The following is a 21253-nucleotide window of genomic DNA, read 5'->3' as shown; positions in this document are numbered from 1 at the left end:
GGCGGACGGCGGGGTGCTGGTAGGGGGGTTGGCTCATGGAAAACTCTTTGGGAGAAGTCCTAGGCTGTTTTTTACTGCCTGCAGGCTTGAGAGTCTTCTGGTTTTGATCATGGCACTGTCTTTAATGGGATGACTACCTCATCTGAGTGAAGACACATGGAGTTAATGTAAGGACAGCTAATGTCACCAAAGAGCTGGTATTACAAAGAATGACCTACAAAGAAATGCTTCACAGTTTGCAAAAGTATTGTAATAGGTGGTCATTTCCAAACCTTTTCTTTCCATTAAATGGATAGTTCACCCAGAAATGATCAATCTGTGATAATTTATTCACACTCTTGCCTTTTCAAACCTGTATGGCTTTGTTTAACCTGCAGAACACAAAAGAAGTTACTTTGAAGAGTGTGTTTCTCCATGAAATGAAAGTCAACCCTGATTGGACACCATTGACTTTCACTTTATGGACAAAAAAAGGATACCCGTTTCAAAATATCTTCTTTTGTGTACCACAAAAGAAAGTAAGTCATACAGGGGTGAGTTTTCCACTACCATAGTACGATGCATTGTTGGAGAAAGGAACTAACCAGTCACAACTGTTTCCCGAAAACATAGGAAGTTTGTCGCATATTCATCAGTCGAACCACGATGGTTAGAAGTGTCGTTACACACAATTTGAATCTACATTATTAGCACTACATCATCAACCTGCAGTTTTTTTATTTGAAGACAGTTAGTGTGCATACTGTATGTTGAAGTTTGATTTCCAGTGCATGCTGGTGTGTTTGTGAGAGTGTGTCTTTAGAGAATACTCACTCCTGGACTGCTCGTGCTATAGACAGCGCCGTGGATCCTGTTTCATTAACACTGTCCAAGGTCACGTTTGGCAGGTCGTCATCATCACTGTCACTTTTGATTTGTCTTGGCGACAGGCCATTGGGGTCTGTTTGTGCTGCCGCAGGGGGAAGACAACAGAGGAGGAGGTTAGTTACCTGACTGTAATATGCGTACCGCCTGAGGCTATTCTCAGGCCCATTCAGCAGCTCACAATATGCCACATGACACTGAGCAGAAATTAGCACAGCATTTCAGGGTGTTTCTTCAACTTTTGGCACTTTAATGTCCCAAGGGCTGATTTTTATTCAAATGAACAGATTTCTATTTTTTTCTGTTTATTATATTAAGGTCACATTAACTGTCTTAGAACCATTATTATGCCTTAATTATTTATATCTGCTACTTTTTAAATGCCCAATAAAACAATAAATGCTCAATAAAACATGTTATTTCCACCACTGAATGCTGTTAAACACAGTACACCATTTTAAGTTGGTGGAAATTAAATTGCAGTTTATTTCATAAATGTCCACAGGGGCAACAGGGAACAAATACAATATTCAACAAATACAATATATATATTATAATATTAAAACATATTGGCATTAACCAGGCACAATACAAAAGGATTTCCAGCTACAGTAATTTAGCATATACCATTAAGAATGTATATACTATTATTTTATTGTTTTGAAGTTTTACTAAATTTTTGTTTGTTTTGTAATTTTTATTAGCTTTTTTTAGTTGTTTTATTTAATTTTAGTACTTCAAATTAAATGAAAATGAGAAATGTTTCCTTATCAACTAAATTTTAAAAAAGTTTTTTTAAAGTGTAAGTTTAATACACATCTAATACATATATTTCAGCTTTCTTTCAATTATTGAAAATTATTTTATATAGAAGTGACAGAATATCAGCCATTTGCTTTTTAATTTACAATGTTGTGGAGGGGCAGACAGTGTTGTGGAGGGGCAGACAGTGTTGTGGAGGGGCAGACAGTGTTGTGGAGGGGCACAGACAGACGGACAGACAGACAGACAGACAGACAGATAGATGTCTTTGTTTAATATCATATGATACATTTGAGGTGTGAGTTTGTCATCAAATACAGGGTTTTAATTCAGTCACACCTGTGTATGCCAGTGTTTTAGACTGGCAGTCACAGAACCCCCGTCTCTGATTACTGGATCTCATTGCACACTGAACGAGAGCAGAATTCTCCCTGACTGCAAGCTTTGTTAATATTATGTGGGTTAGCCCAGGCTGCAGGGCTACGCTTCTAATTCGCTGCTCTCTCAGCAGTCTGTCAGACCTGATCCCGGATCAGAGGTGTCCATGCTGTCTCCCATTCGGCCCTGGGCAGTGTGTCCTGCGGGCATGTCACCAGCACAGGCGATCAGATGCTGATCGAGAGCATCTAAAGACAACAGAGCTATGCTGCCACTCACCCTTTGTTTCCAGGATGTTGGACATTGTTATGCTGCCAATTTCTGAATTTCTGTATGAATGATGGGAAGACCTCAACTATATGGTTTCAGAAGTAAAACATTTTAAATAAAACTTTCAATTAGGGCTTGACAGGGTTTTTTTTTTGTGTGTGTGACTGATTATTGAAAAAATTAGGCAATTAAAAAAATAAATCATGATTCCACAAATTTTCTACCATCAGGGCAAGTTTTTGTGAGCTGCTTCTACACACAATAGACATCAGCAAACCAGGCTACACACTGTTAATTCATAATTCATAATAATTCATGTTAAAAAAATACAAATACATACAGTGCCCTCCAAAAGTATTGGAACAGTAAAGTCAAAATTGCTCTGTTGGCTGTGGAGTCAAGACATTTACAAATATGATTAAAAGATGAATATGAGACAAAACTACAGAATGTCACGTTTTATTATTGGGTGATTCAACAGATAGATGTTTTACCAGCTAAGAAGCTCAGCACTTTTAGAGTTTCATCCCCCTATCTGATGTGAGCATAAGTATTGGAACAGTTGCCTCACAGGTCTTTCTAAGTGATCAGCTGTGTACTGTTGCATTAATTCTTCAGATATTAAAAGCAGGGAATGTGTTGTATCAGTTATATCCATTACTTCTGCATTCTGAATCTAGCATTCGATGATGACACACACAAACCAGGAGGAAGATGAGGGAGCTGACTTAGAGAGAAAAGCGAGCAATTTGGATGCTAAAAGAAAAGAGGAAGTCAATTAGAGCTAGGGCAAAAACAAAGGGCATGGAGAAATCAAGAGTTTGGAAACATCAGCGACACCAGCAACCAACAACTACCTGATCGGCTGAGAAAACAACAGTATGATGACAGACAAATCATAAAAGCTGTGAAAATGAACCCTAAAAGACGTGTCTGTAAAATCAGCAACAACTTCCAGAAAGCTGGGGTGATGCTCTGACAATCTACTGTCCTCAGGAGACTTTGACACAGAATTACAGATGCTACACAGCAAGATGCAAACCTCTGACCAGCACCAAAAATAGAAAGGCAAGATTAGAGTTCGCAAAAAAGCACTGTGTTTATGGACCGATGAGACAAAGATGAACCTTTCTCTAAGTGATGGGAAAGCAAAAATGTGGAGAAAAAAAGGGAACTGTAATGATCCCAAGCATACAGCCTCATCTGTAAAGCATGGTGCGGTGTTGTCATGGCATGGGCATGCATGGCTGTCTCTGGAACAGGCCCTCTCAACTTTACTGATGACTTAATGTAAGATGACAGTAGCAGAATGAATTTGGAAGGATACAAAACCATCTTGCCTACCAATATTCAAGAAAATGCCACCAGATTCATTGGGAAGTGCTTCATATTGCATCAGGACAATGACCCAAAACACCCTGCCAGTTCAGTCAAGGAATTTATAAAGGGCAAAGAAATGGAAAGTCTTAGATTGCCCAAGTCAATCTCCAGATTTAAATCCGATTGAACATGAATTTCACCAGCTGGAGAGGAGAGTAAAGGCAGAAACTCCACAAAACAAGCAACAGTTGGAATTGGCTACATTAAAGGCTGGGAAAAGTATTTCAAAGGATGAGACCAAGAGTCTGGTGATGTCTATGGGTCACAGACTCACTGCTGTGATTGTGCTGAAGGGATCTGCAACTAAATAATAGCTTTTAATCTTTTATATCTGCCTTATGTTCAACTGTCCCAATACTTATGCTCACATCAATGAGTGGGATGAACTCTAAAAGTGCTGTTCTTTTTATTTGGTAAAACATGTATGTGTTCAAACGGCTAATAATAAAATGTGACATTCTGTAGTTTTGTCTCATGTTCATCTTTTAATCATATTTGCAAATGTCTTGACTCCACAGCCAACAGAGCAATTTTGTCTTTACTGTTCCAATACTTATGGAGGGCACTGTATATACACTATAATCGCTGAAGAATCATGTGATATTGAAAACTGGAGTAAAACTTTGCCATCAAAGGAATTAAATTACATGTTAAAATATCTTAAAATTGAAAAAGAAGTTATTTTAAATAGTAATAATATTTCATACAGTTTACTGTTGTTACTGTGATAAAAAAAGCAGCAATGGTTAACATAAAATACTTTTAAAAATATATTTTTCAAAATCTTAACAACTTTTGAATGGTATTGTACATACATACATAGATCCAGCAATAATTCAATTTTTGACGTGAAACCCATCACTCAAGAACATTACATTACATTAAACGTCACATGCACTGGCCTGCTGCTTTTTACTGCTAGTCTTTACCAAATTCAGCATGAAACTGATTCTATGCCTTTCTAAGGGTACTTTTAAACATCCAAAACTGATGGAGGATTTCAATGAAAGATTAACTGGACACATTACAACAGCCTGGAGCTCTTCTCTCTCCTCCTCCATTCTGTCTACTCAGGCTAAACACGAATCAGTTATAGCAGATGCTTTGCGACCTCTATATATGAAGTAATGCAAAACCATTCACAACACTATATTCTACATTCCCTGCATTAATGTGGTACTACTAGATCAATGTTAAAGCAGATTTCAAATAATACTTGTATATTGTTGATCTCCCTTATTATTTTTAGTGCAATAAATGCTTTTTAGAACTTATAATCTATTATTATTAAAATTGTCAAATTTGGCTTAATTTTTTTTTTTTAATAACTTGTTTTACTGAACTGTGCAGCACATTGTAATGTGCTATATACTTTAAATACATTATGTTAGAATAAATTTTTTTTTTTTTTTAACTAATAATTTTGAATATACTCTATAATATGGACACTGTAAAGAGCAACGGCGAATAATACAGTCTGTCTCTGCCTCTGTAGACTGTGTCCACCATAATCCATTCACTCTACCTACAGTACATAGCTCGCCTGGATATTCCTTAAAAATGTCCATATAAAGGCAATGACAAAAGCGGAGTTCATAAGAGGTGGTGAAGCAAACCCCATGATTTCTTTCTCCTGTTGTTTCCAGCCATAGCCTGTTTCCATGGTAACTCAGTCGGAGACAGAGCTGTAGAGAAGGGCACACCCCCTCCCCACCTCCCCCTGGCAACCTGTACACGAGTGTGCGCATGCAAGTGTAAGTGTGCACCATCTATTATGTTTCCAGCTGTGACGAAAACATTTATTCATGAACATTTACATGTAAACATTGGCGATCATACTTGTGTCTCAATGTTACCGTCAGTCACTATCATGTAAGCATATCATCACTGACCCCGCCCAGGTCTGACCCCATTTCCTCTGTGCTGCTCCAGAGAACTCTGGGTGGAGTTCATGTTGCTATGTGCCTGACTGCTCGCGGTGCCACCCATCTTCAATATCCGCCCCACCCCATAAAGCAAAGCTTGTTTTTCCTCTCTTTCCTCCCCTGAAGCTGAGCAACACCCAGTATTTAAATCCTTCTTCTAGCAGGATGCCCAGCCCTGCCCAACCATTAGGGACAGACACCCTTCCCAGATAAACAAGAGGTTGGGCAACAAACAGCTCCCTTGTGCCCTCTGCTCGGGCCGAACACCATTTGACAGCAACACCCAGAGCATCGTGGCTTAGCGCCAGAGTATTAAAACTCGCCCTACAGGAAACCAACCCTAAACAGCAGTCCCAGAGTGCCATCGGTGATGTCTCAAGAGTTTGCGAAGGCACCGTGCAAGATGTGTGCTTCTGATTAGGGCATGTGGCGAGGGGCCGAGACCTGTCTGCGTGACCTTGGACTCGAGACAACTACGCAGATCCTATGTTTGCAGAAAGCACTTTCATCTCAGTAAACACTAATCGGTTTGTTAGAAAAGCAACAGTGTCTTAAGATAATCCATGGGCTTTAGGGTGGGAAGTTCATTTCTTGCCCACCAGACAATGGCAATGACAAAAACATTTAAAACATTTTTGGAATAAAAAGGCCCATTAATCTTCAGAGCAAACACATTATGTATTCTAATACACACAAGTGAATTGTAATGACAGTATGAAATGATGGTATTTTACTTTTTTTTCCTTTGTTGTCTTTGCAAATCACATGCTTTTTATTTCCTCTTAAGCTGTTCACTGACACTTTTGTATTCTTATGTACTAAATTGATATAATCTGTTTTCACATCTAAGTGCTCTTGAAAAGAATTTAGACCTTTCATGTGCAATAAATGAACAAAGAACAAAGTGAGATATAACTTTTGCCTTCTTTTGCTGTTTCTATTGTTCCTTTCATCTCAATTTGGTCCACTTGTGTAATACTATTAGTATCCATTTATGCTATTTACTGCAATGTGAGATGAAACAAAAAGCTTGGGTGTGTTTGAAACGAGCAGTGAAGTGCTACAAATATCTGAATATATAAATATAGCAATGACATACACCTTGCCATATTTTCAAATGACTTCAAAATCTAAATTAAATGTTCAACAATCATGCTTTAAAAATGTCTTGTCAAAAGGCTATCTGACATGTCTTACAGGGTGACCGCCACATTGGCTGGTACATAAATCAAAATTACCCAGCACTGCACAAACGCTGGTGGCAGGAGTTAATTTCCCACTCTGCTTACTTGACTTGAAATTAAGATTTTAATTTATATGTCCACCACTTCAAAAGCAGACAGTATGCCTGTCACACAGCACATACTCCCTAACAGCAGGAAGTACACAGGCAGCTGAGGACAGTCAACCCCATATCTGCATATCATTATGAGTATGGTGCTTTTCTGTGAAAGGACAAGGACAGAGAGATGCAGTTGTCTGAAGCTAGTCTTTTCCTAAAATAAATGTGAAGGAAACAGATGCTTTTAATCAGCTTTCATTTTTCCCCATTCCAGCTGATTTATTTTCCCCTGTGATCACAATTTCATAAGATTTCAACATACCCCTTGGGCCAGGCTGATGTTAAGTGCTTCACCCAGGGGCACCCTGGTGATGAAGTAAGTAATTCTCAAACTGTTAAGTTATTCCCACTTGCAAACCTCCAACCTTTTTCTGCAAAATATTACGAGTACTTTTTGTCTTGTTTTTCAGTACAAATATCTAAACATTCTTAAATAAAGATGTATTTACTTTAAAAGCAAAATGACTTAAGGTCTCTGCACAAAATTTTGTCCGAATTTCGCACGTTAAAAAATAAATACGACCTCACGCTGTGTCAATCACGTTTGCACACGGTCTCCGAAACTTTCGTCCGTCAAAAAAAATTGTTTGATTTTTTGCGTTTTCGCATCCGTAGCATGCATTTTGATAGGAAAGGATGAGGAATACGAAAAACGCATGCGAAAATTTCAGACTGCCTTTCCTTTTGCAGATATTTTTTCTTGTTTTAAGCACAAATTATTATTTTTTTTTACTTAATGTCAATGTTGATCTTTGACTTAATGCATTTTGCTTCCCGAGTAAATGTATCTTGTGTTACAAATTTTTTGACATTTGTACTGGAAAACAAGACAAAAATACTGCGTAAGAAAAAAAGCAATGTATCAGGGAATCACCCACTGTAACTACAGTAAAATTATTAAACAAAGAGGTCCTCACCTTTACCCTGGAACTTGGCCTCGTCCAGGAGAGGTAACATGATGGTGGAGTTGAGGGTTGAAGGGGAGCGAATGGCTGTGGTGTACATGAGGGGCAGCGACTGCACCACCACAGGAATACGGTGCACCTGGCTGGGAAGTTTACTGGGGCTGGAAGGGGGAACGGGGTGGATGATGTGCAAAAATTGCTGGCCTCTAACTCCATGAGAAGAGCCCACCAAGGGGCCGGGTGTCAAAACAGAGGGCATTCCCGAGGAGACTGAGGTGATGACGGAAGGTGAGGATGACGATGATGAAGATGGAGAGAAGGCTGAGGTAACGGGTGAGGTGTTGGAGGAAGGAGATGAAGTCCTTGTCTTGTTGATGGACAGGTCCACGGGCTCTGTCTGGGTCTGGAACTGCTCAGATGAGAGCAGGTCTTCTGGAGGTTCTGCCTTCACTTTGCTGAGTAGGAGCGGCACAGTCTCCATATCAGGATAGCCGTGCACTTTGGGTGACTGTAAAGAACAAAGAAATAAATGAATGTGGTGCTATTTATTTATTTTTTGTTAGTTCAATTTCTGAAAATAAATTAATGAAGAGGGTTTTGTAAATGCAGGTAAAGATATAGATATATGCATCTATATGTGTGTATATATAAATATATTATATATATATATATATATATATATATTTTTTTTTTTTTTTTTTTTTTTTTTTTTATTAAATATTTGTAGAATGTGTGTGTGTGCGTGTGTGTGTGTATACATACATATCCATACAACAGTTCTTTCAGATATATATACACACACACACATTTTACAAGTGTAATTAAATATTTTAAAAATATGAACGTACAGTTAAACAAAGATACAAGGAGAACTTTATGTAATTTATTAGAGAAAAAAACGGTTTTGTTATGTGTATCGTTTATTACAAGCAGCAGTTCTGTTCATTTCAAATCTGACGGAAAAATGATTCACGATTCTGTGAGTCAGATTCAACCTGGCTTACCTGGGGACTGTTCTGTGAATCATTTAAAAAACACAGTTCGAACAAGTAAATGACTGAAAGAGTTGGACTCAAACTGATTTTGCAGACTGTTTTGTTAATCTTGTGAATTTAAAAAAAATGGTTCAAAACAAGTAATTTGTTTGTGAATAAAAAAAAAAAAAAAGTCAAATATCACGTGTCACTAGTCTGGATCACATATTAAATTTTGCTTGCTCATCTAAAAGAACATCATCATGGAGACAGAACCTGTCAGCCCCACAGGGGTGTCTGCCCCCCAAAAAAACAGCGTAAATAAAGTGCTAGCAGACAGAGCATTCTTCTCTGCAGCAAGCGCATGCAGTGAAATAATCTCTCATGAGCAGGCGGCTAATCATAACAGAGCAGCTCATTAAACCGAGGGGAAAAGTTCTCGAATTGCGACGGCAGATGTGATAAACGGTCTGCTGCAGAATCACGGCTCGACTTTGTTTATAGACTCACTTTTCTTTATGCAGACTGAGTGGGCCTGTAGCAAATTACAGTTTCCCCCCTGAGCTCATACTATTTTTACTCTGGACACGTGGAGTCACTCAGTGCTGCTGACCATGAATCAGCAGTATGCGGTACAATAAAACTGAATTTGAATCCAAAAACAACAAAACGTCAGCCAATTAAATATGCTGACGTGACCCGTAAAAGGTTGGGTCATTCAGGGCTCAGAGGTCAAGACACATGACTTCAAGGTCAGGGTTACAATACTAATTTGATTGGGCAGGGAAAAGAGCAGTACTTTTAGAACAAAGAGACCACTTTCTGCAAAGTGTGACCGTGCTGACAACAATGGTTCAATGGTGATTTAGTCAGGAGTTTCAGGAGTTTTTGGGCTAAAGGAAAAGCACAATGAAACTTTTTCACAGCTCTACACAATTGACTAGTGGGGCTATCATGGGTTAATATATCTACAAGTCAGTTGTCTTTTGTTAGTCAGCTGAAAGATATACATTTTGCATTTGAAAATTTGCATTTGAAAAGTTTTAAGCATTTTAATAATAAAACAAAGATTTGGAAAAATTAATTAATTAAAATATTGAAGCAAGGCATTATTAAATAAATGCATAAAACATGAGGTAACAATTGAAAAAAAAAAAAAAAAAACATAACAGACATATCCCTTTTGTTCAATCTTTATGGGTCCAGTGGAAGCAAAATGGGAAAGTAGTGTAACAACCTTCAGCCATATTTCAAGATTTTTTAAAACATTTAAATTAAAAGTTTTGAGTAAATGTTATATATCTGCTGATTCAGATGATACACATCATGTCATTAACATCCATGAACCTGATCGCAAATCAAACAATAATAATAGGAAATGCATGCAATTTGTACATGACGATTTTTCTCTGTAATTAATGGTTTGATTTTTTGTGAATTTTAGTATTTTAGTCTTGGAAAATACTGCACAGCTGCACAGACAGGGTAGTAATCAAACCCAGTGAGTGAATTTCTATTAGCATAGCATGCAATCAGCAACCTACTAATGAGGGTTGTATGAAAGGGAAGGGAGGTGCCGCTAATGACCAATCAGCATCAAACTTAACAGACTTGCTATCGAATTGAAAAACCTGCCTCGGTAATACCTAAGAGATCCTTTGTTGTTCCCAGCAAAAGGGACAAAACATTTCTGGTCAGTTCCTTGGAGCAGTAACGCAACCTCCATATTTCCTGCTGAAAAAGATCACTCAGTAGCATGTTTGTCTGTAGTGAGCTCTCGCTCTAGTTCTATTGAATTTTGCAATGTACCCTTTAGGGTATGCTTCAGAGGCTTTATACCGCGTACTTTGTTTGTGTGTGTATATAGGACATTGTGCGGATCTGTGCCTGCGGCCGCTGTAGCCTTGGGTCTTTGCAGCCCTCCGAGACAAACCGCTTTCTCAAATAGATCTCATCTCCCCTCTTTACGCTTTAGTCAAATTGTCCTTGTAGAGTTCTGAATTTAGTTTCACTGTGTTTTTATTTTGCTCAAAGGCAGGTTCGAAGCGCTTGAAGATAAAAACGGCAAATAATCAAGAACTGCACTCATGAGGTGCTCATGATTATTCAGATGGTATCACTTGGCTGATCCATTAGGCTGTATGCTGTTTCGAGATGAAATGTGAAAACCAGAAAACCAGATGAAACTGTAAACAATAGCAAACTGAAACTATGCTTTGAGGTGATAAAAAGCTGTTTTGCATACAGATTCCTGTTCTTGTTTGAACGTCAGTTTCTGTAGAAATGCTTTAAAATCTCAACTGCTCTCTCCTCTGTACTTTCCACCTTGGCTCTTTGCTGATGACTTTCACTTTATTCGGGGATCCTGCATGAGATATCTGTCTAGCTGGTGAGGGCATTAACTGGGGCAAACCATTCTAAGCAAGGTCTTGGCAAGTGGCCACCAGAACGACGACCATGTGATGAAATGCACTTCAAAGAGTCATTGTGTAGGTTGCACACTTCCTGGCGCTTGGCAGGATTTTGACGCATATGAATAAATATGTCTACCAGCCTTTCGCAGGAAGGAAGCAAGGTGTTGCTATGCTGGCTTGTGAAGTAGAACACAACAAGGGTATGTCGTTGGCTCGCCGACGCAACTATTCACATGTTCTCTCTCCAAGAAAATCTATCCATATCCACTTTTCTGCTTTTCATTGCGCAAACAATGTGGAGCAGTTCACTAAACAGTGCATCACAATGAATGACTGAATTACTGTAATGGATTTGATCAGTATGTTTGCATGGCACAGAATTACCTTTATATACCAAGCCATGCCTTCCTGAGTCAAAGGTTTAATGACAATGTAGTCTCAGCCTAAGACATCACGCCCACGGAACATTGGCTAAACTCTGATGCATATGGCACACTTATCTGGAAACACTTCAGGAGTTACGAAGTCGTCATCGGATTGGTTAGATTATACAGGATTTCCGAGAGACATGTGTGTCGCGTTCTTTAACGTTCCGCCTGGAAACAAAAATGCCGTGGCGCCAAACCCTCTCACAAAAGAAGAAAGCCGTTGTGTTTACAACTGACGACGAGCACTTGTCAGGATCAACTAAACACTGAATTTTCAAAAGTATGTGAAAAATGTAAAGTTCGCGGCATAGAATCTTTAAAATATGTCTGTTATTGTGGCGACATTTCCATGGCACGGCACAAAAAACGAAACGTGATTGGTCGCTTTACCTGTCAGTCATATGGCCTCTTGGGTGGGCCTTGGCCATTCAAAGCGGCCAAAGTTCCCAGACCTTCAGCCATCAGTCGGAAGGTCTGGCTACGCGAGACTAATGATAATGCTAAAAGGTTAGATGTATTGTTCAGGGGTTTTCAAACTTTTTGATGCCAAGGACCATGGAATATGAGGATCCGCTTGTGAAGGGCCCTATTTCCAAAATAAAATTGCATCTAAATATTTTGACTGAAACAGATGAATATTGGAATCTATTAGATTAATCATGATTATTTTATTCTATTGACAGCCTTAGCTTTTAACACTAACAAATAAAAACAAAATCTATAGTTTTTTTAAAAAAGAATGTACTACTGTTCAAAAGCTTGAAGTCAGTTTTTATGAAATAAGTTTTTGAAAAAAAGCCTCTTATACTCATTAAGGCTGCATTTATTTGATTAAAAACATCAATATTTTGAAATATTATTGAACATTTAAATAACTTTTTTTCTATTTTAATATATTTTAAAATGTAATGTATTCCCCTGATGGCATTGCTGAATTTTCAGAAGCCATTATTCCAGTCTTCAGTGTCACATGATTCTTCAGAATGTTGTGCTGCTGAACACTTTGATGGAAACATATGACTATTTTTTAGGATTCTTTGATGAAAAGAGAGTAAGAAATCAACAGTCCTAAAATATACATTACATTACATAGAATATCTTTAAAAGCATTCTTTCCGAAGTGCTTCACAGATATCCTACACTCTCAGAAAAAAAAGATATAAAATCTGTCACTGGGGTGGTACCTTTTCAAAAGGCACACCTCTGTACCATATTTATCCATTAAAGGTTCATTTTAGTCCCTAACGTGTGCATATTAGTATTTTTTTAAAGTACCTTTGAAACCGCCCTAGACAGTTTTTGTACCTTTTGTACCTTTTTTTCCTGACAATTGTTGTACCTTTTTTTCTGCTTCAGAAAGTTGTTTTAAAAAATATTTAAGATTAAGGTATTATATGTAGTGTTTATTTTAGGGCTGTTTCCGAAAGTGTAGCACTCTCTTGCGGACCCCTGGGTGGCCCTGGACCCCAGTTTGAATACCCCTATAGTGCCTGGAGGTGAGCCTAGATGATCATGTACAGTACATGTGCACTTAAGTAAGCAGCATATGAAGAAATAATTACAAAAAAGAGAGAATGACTCCCTACAGCAGTGTCTCTGCATCTGTGCTTAAGCCCTGCCAAAATGGCTGCCCTGGCTGCAGTGGCCCTGACTGTAAGCCCTGGAAGCATTCCTGCTCCAGCTGTGGCTCTCCAAATCAGGGCTGCTTTGCACACACACACACACAAGCGCCTGGGAGTAATTAGGGGTATCACAGCGAGGGGGTGAGTGTGTGAGGGGTGAAAGAAGTAGAGGGTGGTACATGAGTATAGATGGGAGGTTAGGACAAAAATTGTATGAAAAACAACTGTTCTCTTACCCCTCTCTCAGATTCCAGAGGCTCTGCTTTGACTCGGACTGCAGGCATTCCGTCTAGCATTAACATCCTGTTATTGATGGCGTCTGCAAGCCGAGAGAGAGAGAGAGAGAGAGAGAGAGAGAGAGAAAAAGAGAAGGCATGAGAAAGCTGCTGCGTGTGACTCCTCTCACCTTTTCCGTGATTGAGTCAAACCTAACAAGCTCTGAACAATAGCGCAGGCTACAATGCAACAGGCAATGATGTCACCACGGTATGCAGTGAGTAAACAGTTCAGGTTTATGGCCGAGGGTAAACAAACGCATCTGGGACGTATTTTACACCTAAATGGCTGTGAAGAGTGAGTGACACAGAATGTAGCACAGTAGGAAAGCCGTAACGCTACATCATGTCAGTGCTGAGAGAATACAGAATAAATACAATATCAAGTATGATCTTATGAGAATAAACACCAATAATTCCATCCCAAAGTTACTCCATCAGCTGAGACAATATGGTACGGTTACTCTATTCTGTGCCTGGTTAAAAATAAACAAAAAACAATCAAAATGTTTATAGATGATTTATAGTTATATATCACAGATCATATTTTATATTTGAAGCTAAAAATGATCAAATTAAACATTTACCTTTTGTGGTTTTATTAGCCTTCAGTTAGCAAGCTAATAGCCTAGCTTAGTATATCTATAACAGGTAAAGAAGACTGATTAGCTTGAACGTAATTTGTACAAGATATTACAATTATGGGTTACGCTTTATTTTAAGGTGTCTTTGTTACAGTGTAATTATACATTTTAGTACTGAGTAATATAAATTAACTACATGTATTTACTATATGGTTAGGGTAAAGGTCCTTGCACACCGAGTCCGAAATTTTCTCTTATTTTTCGTTTTTTCATATTCGTCATCCTTTCCTATCAAAATGCTTGTTACGGATGCGAAAACACAGAAAATCGAACCCGATCCTAATTTTTTTATGACTTACAAAAGTTTTAGAGGCAGTGTGTACATGTGATTTACACAATGTGAGGTCGTATTTATTTAACTTACGAACATTTCGGACTCAGTGTGCAAAGGCCGTTAGGATTAGGGTTTGGTTTAAGGTTACTCGCATGTAATTACGCATAACTTATTGTTATTTGAAACATGCAACAAGGACACCTTAAAAGTGTAACCAAATTATGCATTCGTTGCACTCAGCCGTGCAACAAATCAGTATTTACATGTTACATGAGAAGTTCATCATTAACCAAATTTTGTAAAAATGTTTTGAATAAATCACATGCTTTTAATCGTTTAATTGACAATTTTGCTTAATAGCCATTAAAATGGAATAAAAGTGAAACAATGCTCTCTTTAAGCCAAATGAGTAGATAAATAATTGAATAATGCTAAGAAAATCACAAGAGCACAGTGTCACCTATCCTTTTTTAACATGATGAATACATTGCTTTAACAACTCAATGTGACATACAGGATTATATTTAAAGTAACCTCAATACAGTTTACTTAAGTAGCTGAATATGGATACAAAAAAAAAACTGATTGATTGATTGATTGAGTCATTTATTTATTTACACTGTACATTAATCAATATTCAAGTAAATGCAAATGGATCATTTTCAGAAGTCCCTTTGCCTGATGCTGTTAGGCAGAAAAAAATAATTAAAACAAAGAGCGAAATATAAAGCATATACAGCTCAGTTAAATAGCACATATAATACACTAAAATTATAAATATTGTAGTATAAATACAGTCTTGCTGCAGAAAACAACAACATCAGTGATGACTTTGTTAGGTATCAAGATGCCATTTCCTAAAATATATAAATGATTAATAGGATGCATGTCCCAAATGTCATCAAAATCAATCCCAGACCGCCTTTGAAAGAGTTTTTAGTGATCCGTTCACTGGAAACACATTAATGCCAAGTGTAAAAGGGGCCTGTAGATAGGAAAGAACATTCAGCATCACCTAGGTGACCTGCTGCATGTCTGTAGGGTAGAGCTATGCTAGCAAACACATGCGCTCACTCGTAACACACACATCAGTATAGCATCTACATACACTCACACAATCAAGGCTGTCACTGCTATCAGAGTCTCCTGACATTTCTCTTCTTGTATATTCACACAAATGACAAGACTTTCTAACAGAATCCACGTCTTTGTGCAAACTCCCCTCAGGCTTCTGAGTCTCGGAACAAAGACTCCAGCCTTGTTACAGCTCTGTGCTTTACAGTGGGCATTGCTTAGACTCTCTCACACATGAAAAAGTGGCCACCTCCCTCAACATCCAAGGGATGCACAAGGAGACAGCTTTAATGAACTAGTGGAATCTGATTACAAGTTAAAATGGCTCTTGGAGCACTGCATGATGGGGAGATGAGACGCTCCAGCACTCCCACCGAGACAGTTTCTCTCCCCCGTCTACTCAATTTACCATGTTTAACACCATAAAGGCACAGTAATAGACGCATGAGCATCTTGGGAAATGCAGTATTCATGTTTCCTCATGTTTGTCTGGGTTTCGCTTGTCGGGAGGGACAAGTTCGCACACAAACAGACAGATATGTGACTTGTCTTGAGGATAGAAAAGAGTGAACATAAATCTCTGCTGTCAAAATTTTCTTAGGTGTGACAGACGCTCCTACGATCCGCACACGTGTTGCAAACACGGTCAGTGTGGCTTTCGGAGTTAGAAAAGGTAACCTCACAAAAGTGCCAATCACAACAATGCGATTGTGGCTCAGAGGGAGGTGTCCCGAAGTAACCCGTGCACTTATTATTTTAGCAACAGCACATGATGGAATGCAAGCAAAGCAGATACACTTTAAACATCTCTATTACACTTCACTCCTGGCATGGGAGGCAGGAAATCAGGCCCAGATCTCGACTCAGCACTTGGGCTGAAACAATTCTGGTGAAGATGAGACAACACTACGGTCCACCGGATGAATCAACATTTTTATGCTTTTACAGGCAGTGTTCAATTTTACAGTTATTTGGTCATTTTGGTCATAGTTATAGTTGGTCATAGTTTTAGTCATTGTGCTTTGACTAAATATTTTGCTAACGTTTTGTCATATTCAATAATTTTAGTCTTAAATTAGAAAAGTTAAACAGTCAAACTATAAACAAATTTTCCAATATTTTTTTTTAAAGAAATTAATACTTTTATTCAGCAAGGAACCATTCAACTGATCAACAGTGACAATAAAGAAATATAAATATTTTGTAATGTTATACTTATTTGAAATAGAAACATTTCTATTTCAAATAAGCGCTGTTCTTTTTAACTATTTATTCATCTAAGAATCCTGAAAAAAATAGCACAACTGTTTTTAACATTAATGTTCAAGAAACATTTCTTATTATTAATAATTCAGCATAGAATGCTTTCTGAAGGATCATGTGACGCAATAAATTACATTTTAATATATATTGAAATCGATAACTGTTCTTTAAATTGTAATAATATTTCACAGTATTACTTTAACCGTAATTCCATCAAATAAATGCAGTTTTGGTGAGCATAAGATACGTCCTTTACTGATTGCAATTAATTGTCTTGTCACGCTATTGAAAAGACTCTTATTTATGTGGAGTTAAAAGCAAAACACACTTTCTGTGAGAATTTTAGCCCTACACTCTTGTCATTGACAAAGCGTGCTTCCAAGCTAATCTGTGTGCATTGGATTGATATTGTGATCAGGATGTCCAATGGCTGCAGGTAGTGGTGGGCTGAGATAATGTTGCCATGGCAACACAAGTTGCAGCTCAGAGGGTTATTGTCCTTCTGGATTGACATGCGAGGTTTCACAGTTGAAAAGGGCACTCGTTGTTCAACAGCCGGCTATTTTTTTGTCCAAGGAGCTGTCATCATGCTCGTGTGTATTGTGTAAGTATATCACTCTGAGACATTGATCATTAGATCAGATAAATGAGCCAACCTCTTGCCTAACTAACCTTGTCCCTTAAGAGAGCTCCAAATGGGAAATCAATACCAAGAGCAAGGTCTCAGTTGTTTCATTAACCATCAAATGAACAGATTATTAGCATAATTGAGTATAGCACCAAGAGGTTAACATTTAGGCACAATTTGTCTATCTTAGCTCCAATTGATTAACACTTAATCAAGGGGTTGTGATGGAGGATGGTGTATCGCCAACTGTAGTTAACAGTGCGAAGGTGATACGAGAGGCAAGAGTAACGATGACTAATTCTAGATGTTTTCCTCCAAACAGTGCAAATGTTCCTCATCAAATCGGTGTGATTTATCGAATCAAGTATACTGTCAGTGTATCACCCTGAAGACCCTAACAAAGGAATTTTCACATTAAGACTGATGTTATGATATTGTTTGGACCCCATTGTTTTTTATTGTATGGTCAAAAAACCCATTGAGACATTTTTCAGTCAGTCATACGGGTTTGAGAAGACACTCTTATTTTAAAGAATTCTTTATTTTAAATGTTTTTATCCATACAGTAAATAAAACATTTGGATCCCATTGTCTATCACTGTATGGGGAAAAACAAAACATTTTTCAATATACCTTCTTTTGTCTTCCACAGAAGAAAGAAAGTCATACAGATTTGGAAAGACATTCTTATATTAAACAATGTTTTATCTGTTTTTATCCATACAATAGATAAAAACAAGTTTGGACCCCATTGACTTTCATTGTGTGGTCAAAAATCCCATTGAGACAAAATATCTTCGTTTTTGTTTCACAGAAGAAAGAAAGTCATGCAGGTTCGAAATGACACGAGGGTGAGTAATTGATGACAGAATTTTCATTTTTGGGCAACTATCCCTTTAAAGATCTGAAGAAATGGAAAGAGAGCAATCGAGCGAGAGAGAGATTAAGATCACCTTTCCGTTTCACCGGGACGCTGAAATGAAATGGTGATCCCAGGTGTGAGTGTTATGAGCATGGGAGGTGCAGTAGCTCAGTGCTCAGGCATCTCATTGCCATGCACGGCTGGAGCCGTCCCCCAAGAGGCTCCCTGAGAAGAATGAGGGCAATTCAACTGGAAACGGGGCAACGGGGAGGGGGCCCGCCTGGGATTTGATTCCGGCTGAGGATGGGGGAGCCAGGGGAGGGGATTGGCTGGCACTCCCATGCCCAGCCATAGCTTCAGAACTCCCCGATGGACATGGGTGCCGATGGAGACATGGTGCGGGGGGCGGAATCACCGAGCAGACCCCGACGAATGACGAGCGGATCAATATGAGGTGACAGGCCTGGGTGGAAAAGCCTGGCCTTCCTGGGCCCCACGCTGACCTTGCTACACAATGATTTAAAGAGCTTTCAACTTGCCCCTGGAGCCGGTTGCATACCTCATTGTGTAACTTTCTGCCTTGCCAAGCCTAGTGTGGCATTGATGTGAGGGGCGTTACAGTGCACAGGAGGAACCTCTATTTTAGTGGTTTGGAGGTATTTCTAGAGTAATATCAATCTGTCGAGGCTCAAGGTGTATAAAACTTGTCTGACATTTAAAATTCTGGCCAATACCGACAAGTGAATCATTGTTTTTGTGTAAGGGTTAGGATAAAAAAAAATTCCCACCGATATGTCCAATATCAAAATTCTATACTATTTTATCTAAATAAAGTAAAAAGGAAATAAAAAAACTTAAATCGTTTCAAATGAATTCACACATCACAACAATACATGTGCAGCATGACAAAATGTGTATTCATCTTAAGATTTGCTAAAGTTCACAGTTAATAATGTTATTAAATTAGGTAATCTAATAAAAATAGCATATAATTAGCAAAAAAAGCATATTAGAAATAAAAATGTTAGTATGTTTTACTATTATATAAAAAAAATGAATTAACGTTTATTTTTCATATCTTGAGTTTTCATTTTAAATTTAGTTTTAGTAATTTTATTTACTTTTGTCATTTGTATTAGTTTTTCATTTTTTATATTTCTAAATATTAATATATAGTTCTATATTATAATTATTTATTTCAGTTTTATTTCAGTAATTTCAGCAATTCAACTTTAAACTAACAACTAAGTTTTTCATCTAATATTTATATTTTATTTTTGCTAATTATTTCAATTAGCAAAAAAAAAAAAAAATTTATAGCTTTCATTTTAGTTAACAACACTGCATGCACAATAGAATTGTCAATATACAGTACAGTGGGCTAATATGTATTCAACATCCATTAAAAATCTCTAATATCAGCCAATTACCGGTACACTGGGTACGGAAAGTATTCAGACCCCCTTAAATTTTTCACTCTTTGTTATATTGCAGCCATTTGCTAAAATCATTTAAGTTCTTTTTTTTTTCCTCATTAATGTACACACAGCACCCCATATTGACAGAAAAACACAGAATTGTTGACATTTTTGGAGATTTATTAAAAAAGAAAAACTGAAATGTCACATGGTCCTAAGTATTCAGACCCTTCAGTAAAAGCACCCTTTTGATCTAATACAGCCATGAGTCTTTTTGGGAAAGATGCAACAAGTTTTTCACACCTGGATTTGGGGATCCTCTGCCATTCCTCCTTGCAGATCCTCTCCAGTTCTGTCAGGTTGGATGGTAAACGTCGGTGGACAGCCATTTTTAGGTCTCTCCAGAGATGCTCAATTGGGTTTAAAGTCAGGGCTCTGGCTGGGCCATTCAAGAACAGTCACGGAGTTGTTGTGAAGCCACTCCTTCGTTATTTTAGCTGTGTGCTTAGGGTCATTGTCTTGTTGGAATGTAAACCTTTGGCCCAGTCTGAGGTCCTGAGCACTCTGGAGAAGGTTTTCGTCCAGGATATCCCTGTACTTGGCCGCATTCATCTTTCCCTCGATTGCAACCAGTCGTCCTGTCCCTGCAGCTGAAAAACACCCCCACAGCATGATGCTGCCACCACCATGCTTCACTGTTGGGACTGTATTGGACAGGTGATGAGCAGTGCCTGGTTTTCTCCACACATACCGCTTAGAATTAAGGCCAAAAAGTTCTATCTTGTTCTCATCAGACCAGAGAATCTTCAGGTGTTTTTTAGCAAACTCCATGCGGGATTTCATGTGTCTTTCACTGAGGAGAGGCTTCCGTCGGGCCACTCTGCCATAAAGCCCCGACTGCAGTGATGGTTGTCTTTCTACAACTTTCTCCCATCTCCCGACTGCATCTCTGGAGCTCAGCCACAGTGATCTTTGGGTTCTTCATTACCTCTCTCACAAAGGCTCTTCTCCCCCGATAGTTCAGTTTGGCCGGACGGCCAGCTCTAGGAAGGGTTCTGGTCGTCCCAAACGTCTTCCATTTAAGGATTATGGAGGTTAATTTGTAACCTTGGCCAGATCTGTGCCTTGCCACAATTCTGTCTCTGAGCTCTTCAGGCAGTTCCTTTGAACCTCATGATTCTCATTTGCTCTGACATGCACTGTGAGCTGTAAGGTCTTATATAGACAGGTGTGTGGCTTTCCTAATCAAGTCCAGTCAGTATAATCAAACACAGCTGGACTCAAATGAAGGTGTAGAACCATCTCAAGGATGATCAGAAGAAATGGACAGCACCTGAGTTAAATATAGGAGTGTCACAGCAAAGGGTCTGAATACTTAGGACCATGTGATATTTCAGTTTTTCTTTTTTAATAAATCTGCAAAAATGTCAACAATTCTGTGTTTTTCTGTCAGTAATTATTGAGGAAATAAATGAACTTAAATGATTTTAGCAAATGGCTGCAATATAACAAAGAGTGAAAAATTTAAGGGGGTCTGAATACTTTCCGTAC

At 38.3% G+C, this 21253-nt stretch overlaps 1 protein-coding gene across 2 annotated transcripts in view; it reads right to left on the bottom strand.

Annotated features, from left to right (window-relative positions):
* LOC306875763 (Krueppel-like factor 12) overlaps positions 1–21253 on the bottom strand; it is a 43157-nt gene that overhangs the window by 9063 nt on the left and 12841 nt on the right. For both annotated transcript variants that reach the window (XM_079426485.1, XM_079426484.1), the window contains exons 2-4: positions 13501–13583; positions 7839–8334; positions 814–949 (exon numbers count right to left, since the gene is read on the bottom strand). In XM_079426485.1, coding sequence (XP_079282611.1) covers positions 814–949; positions 7839–8334; positions 13501–13566 — 698 coding nt within the window. In that variant the 5' untranslated portion in view covers positions 13567–13583. The remainder of the gene's footprint in view (positions 1–813; positions 950–7838; positions 8335–13500; positions 13584–21253) is intronic.

Source organism: Barbus barbus (assembly GCF_936440315.1).
Source record: "Barbus barbus genome assembly, chromosome: 10".
Lineage (NCBI taxonomy): Eukaryota > Metazoa > Chordata > Actinopteri > Cypriniformes > Cyprinidae > Barbus > Barbus barbus.
This window is presented reverse-complemented; position numbering and strand designations above follow the sequence as displayed.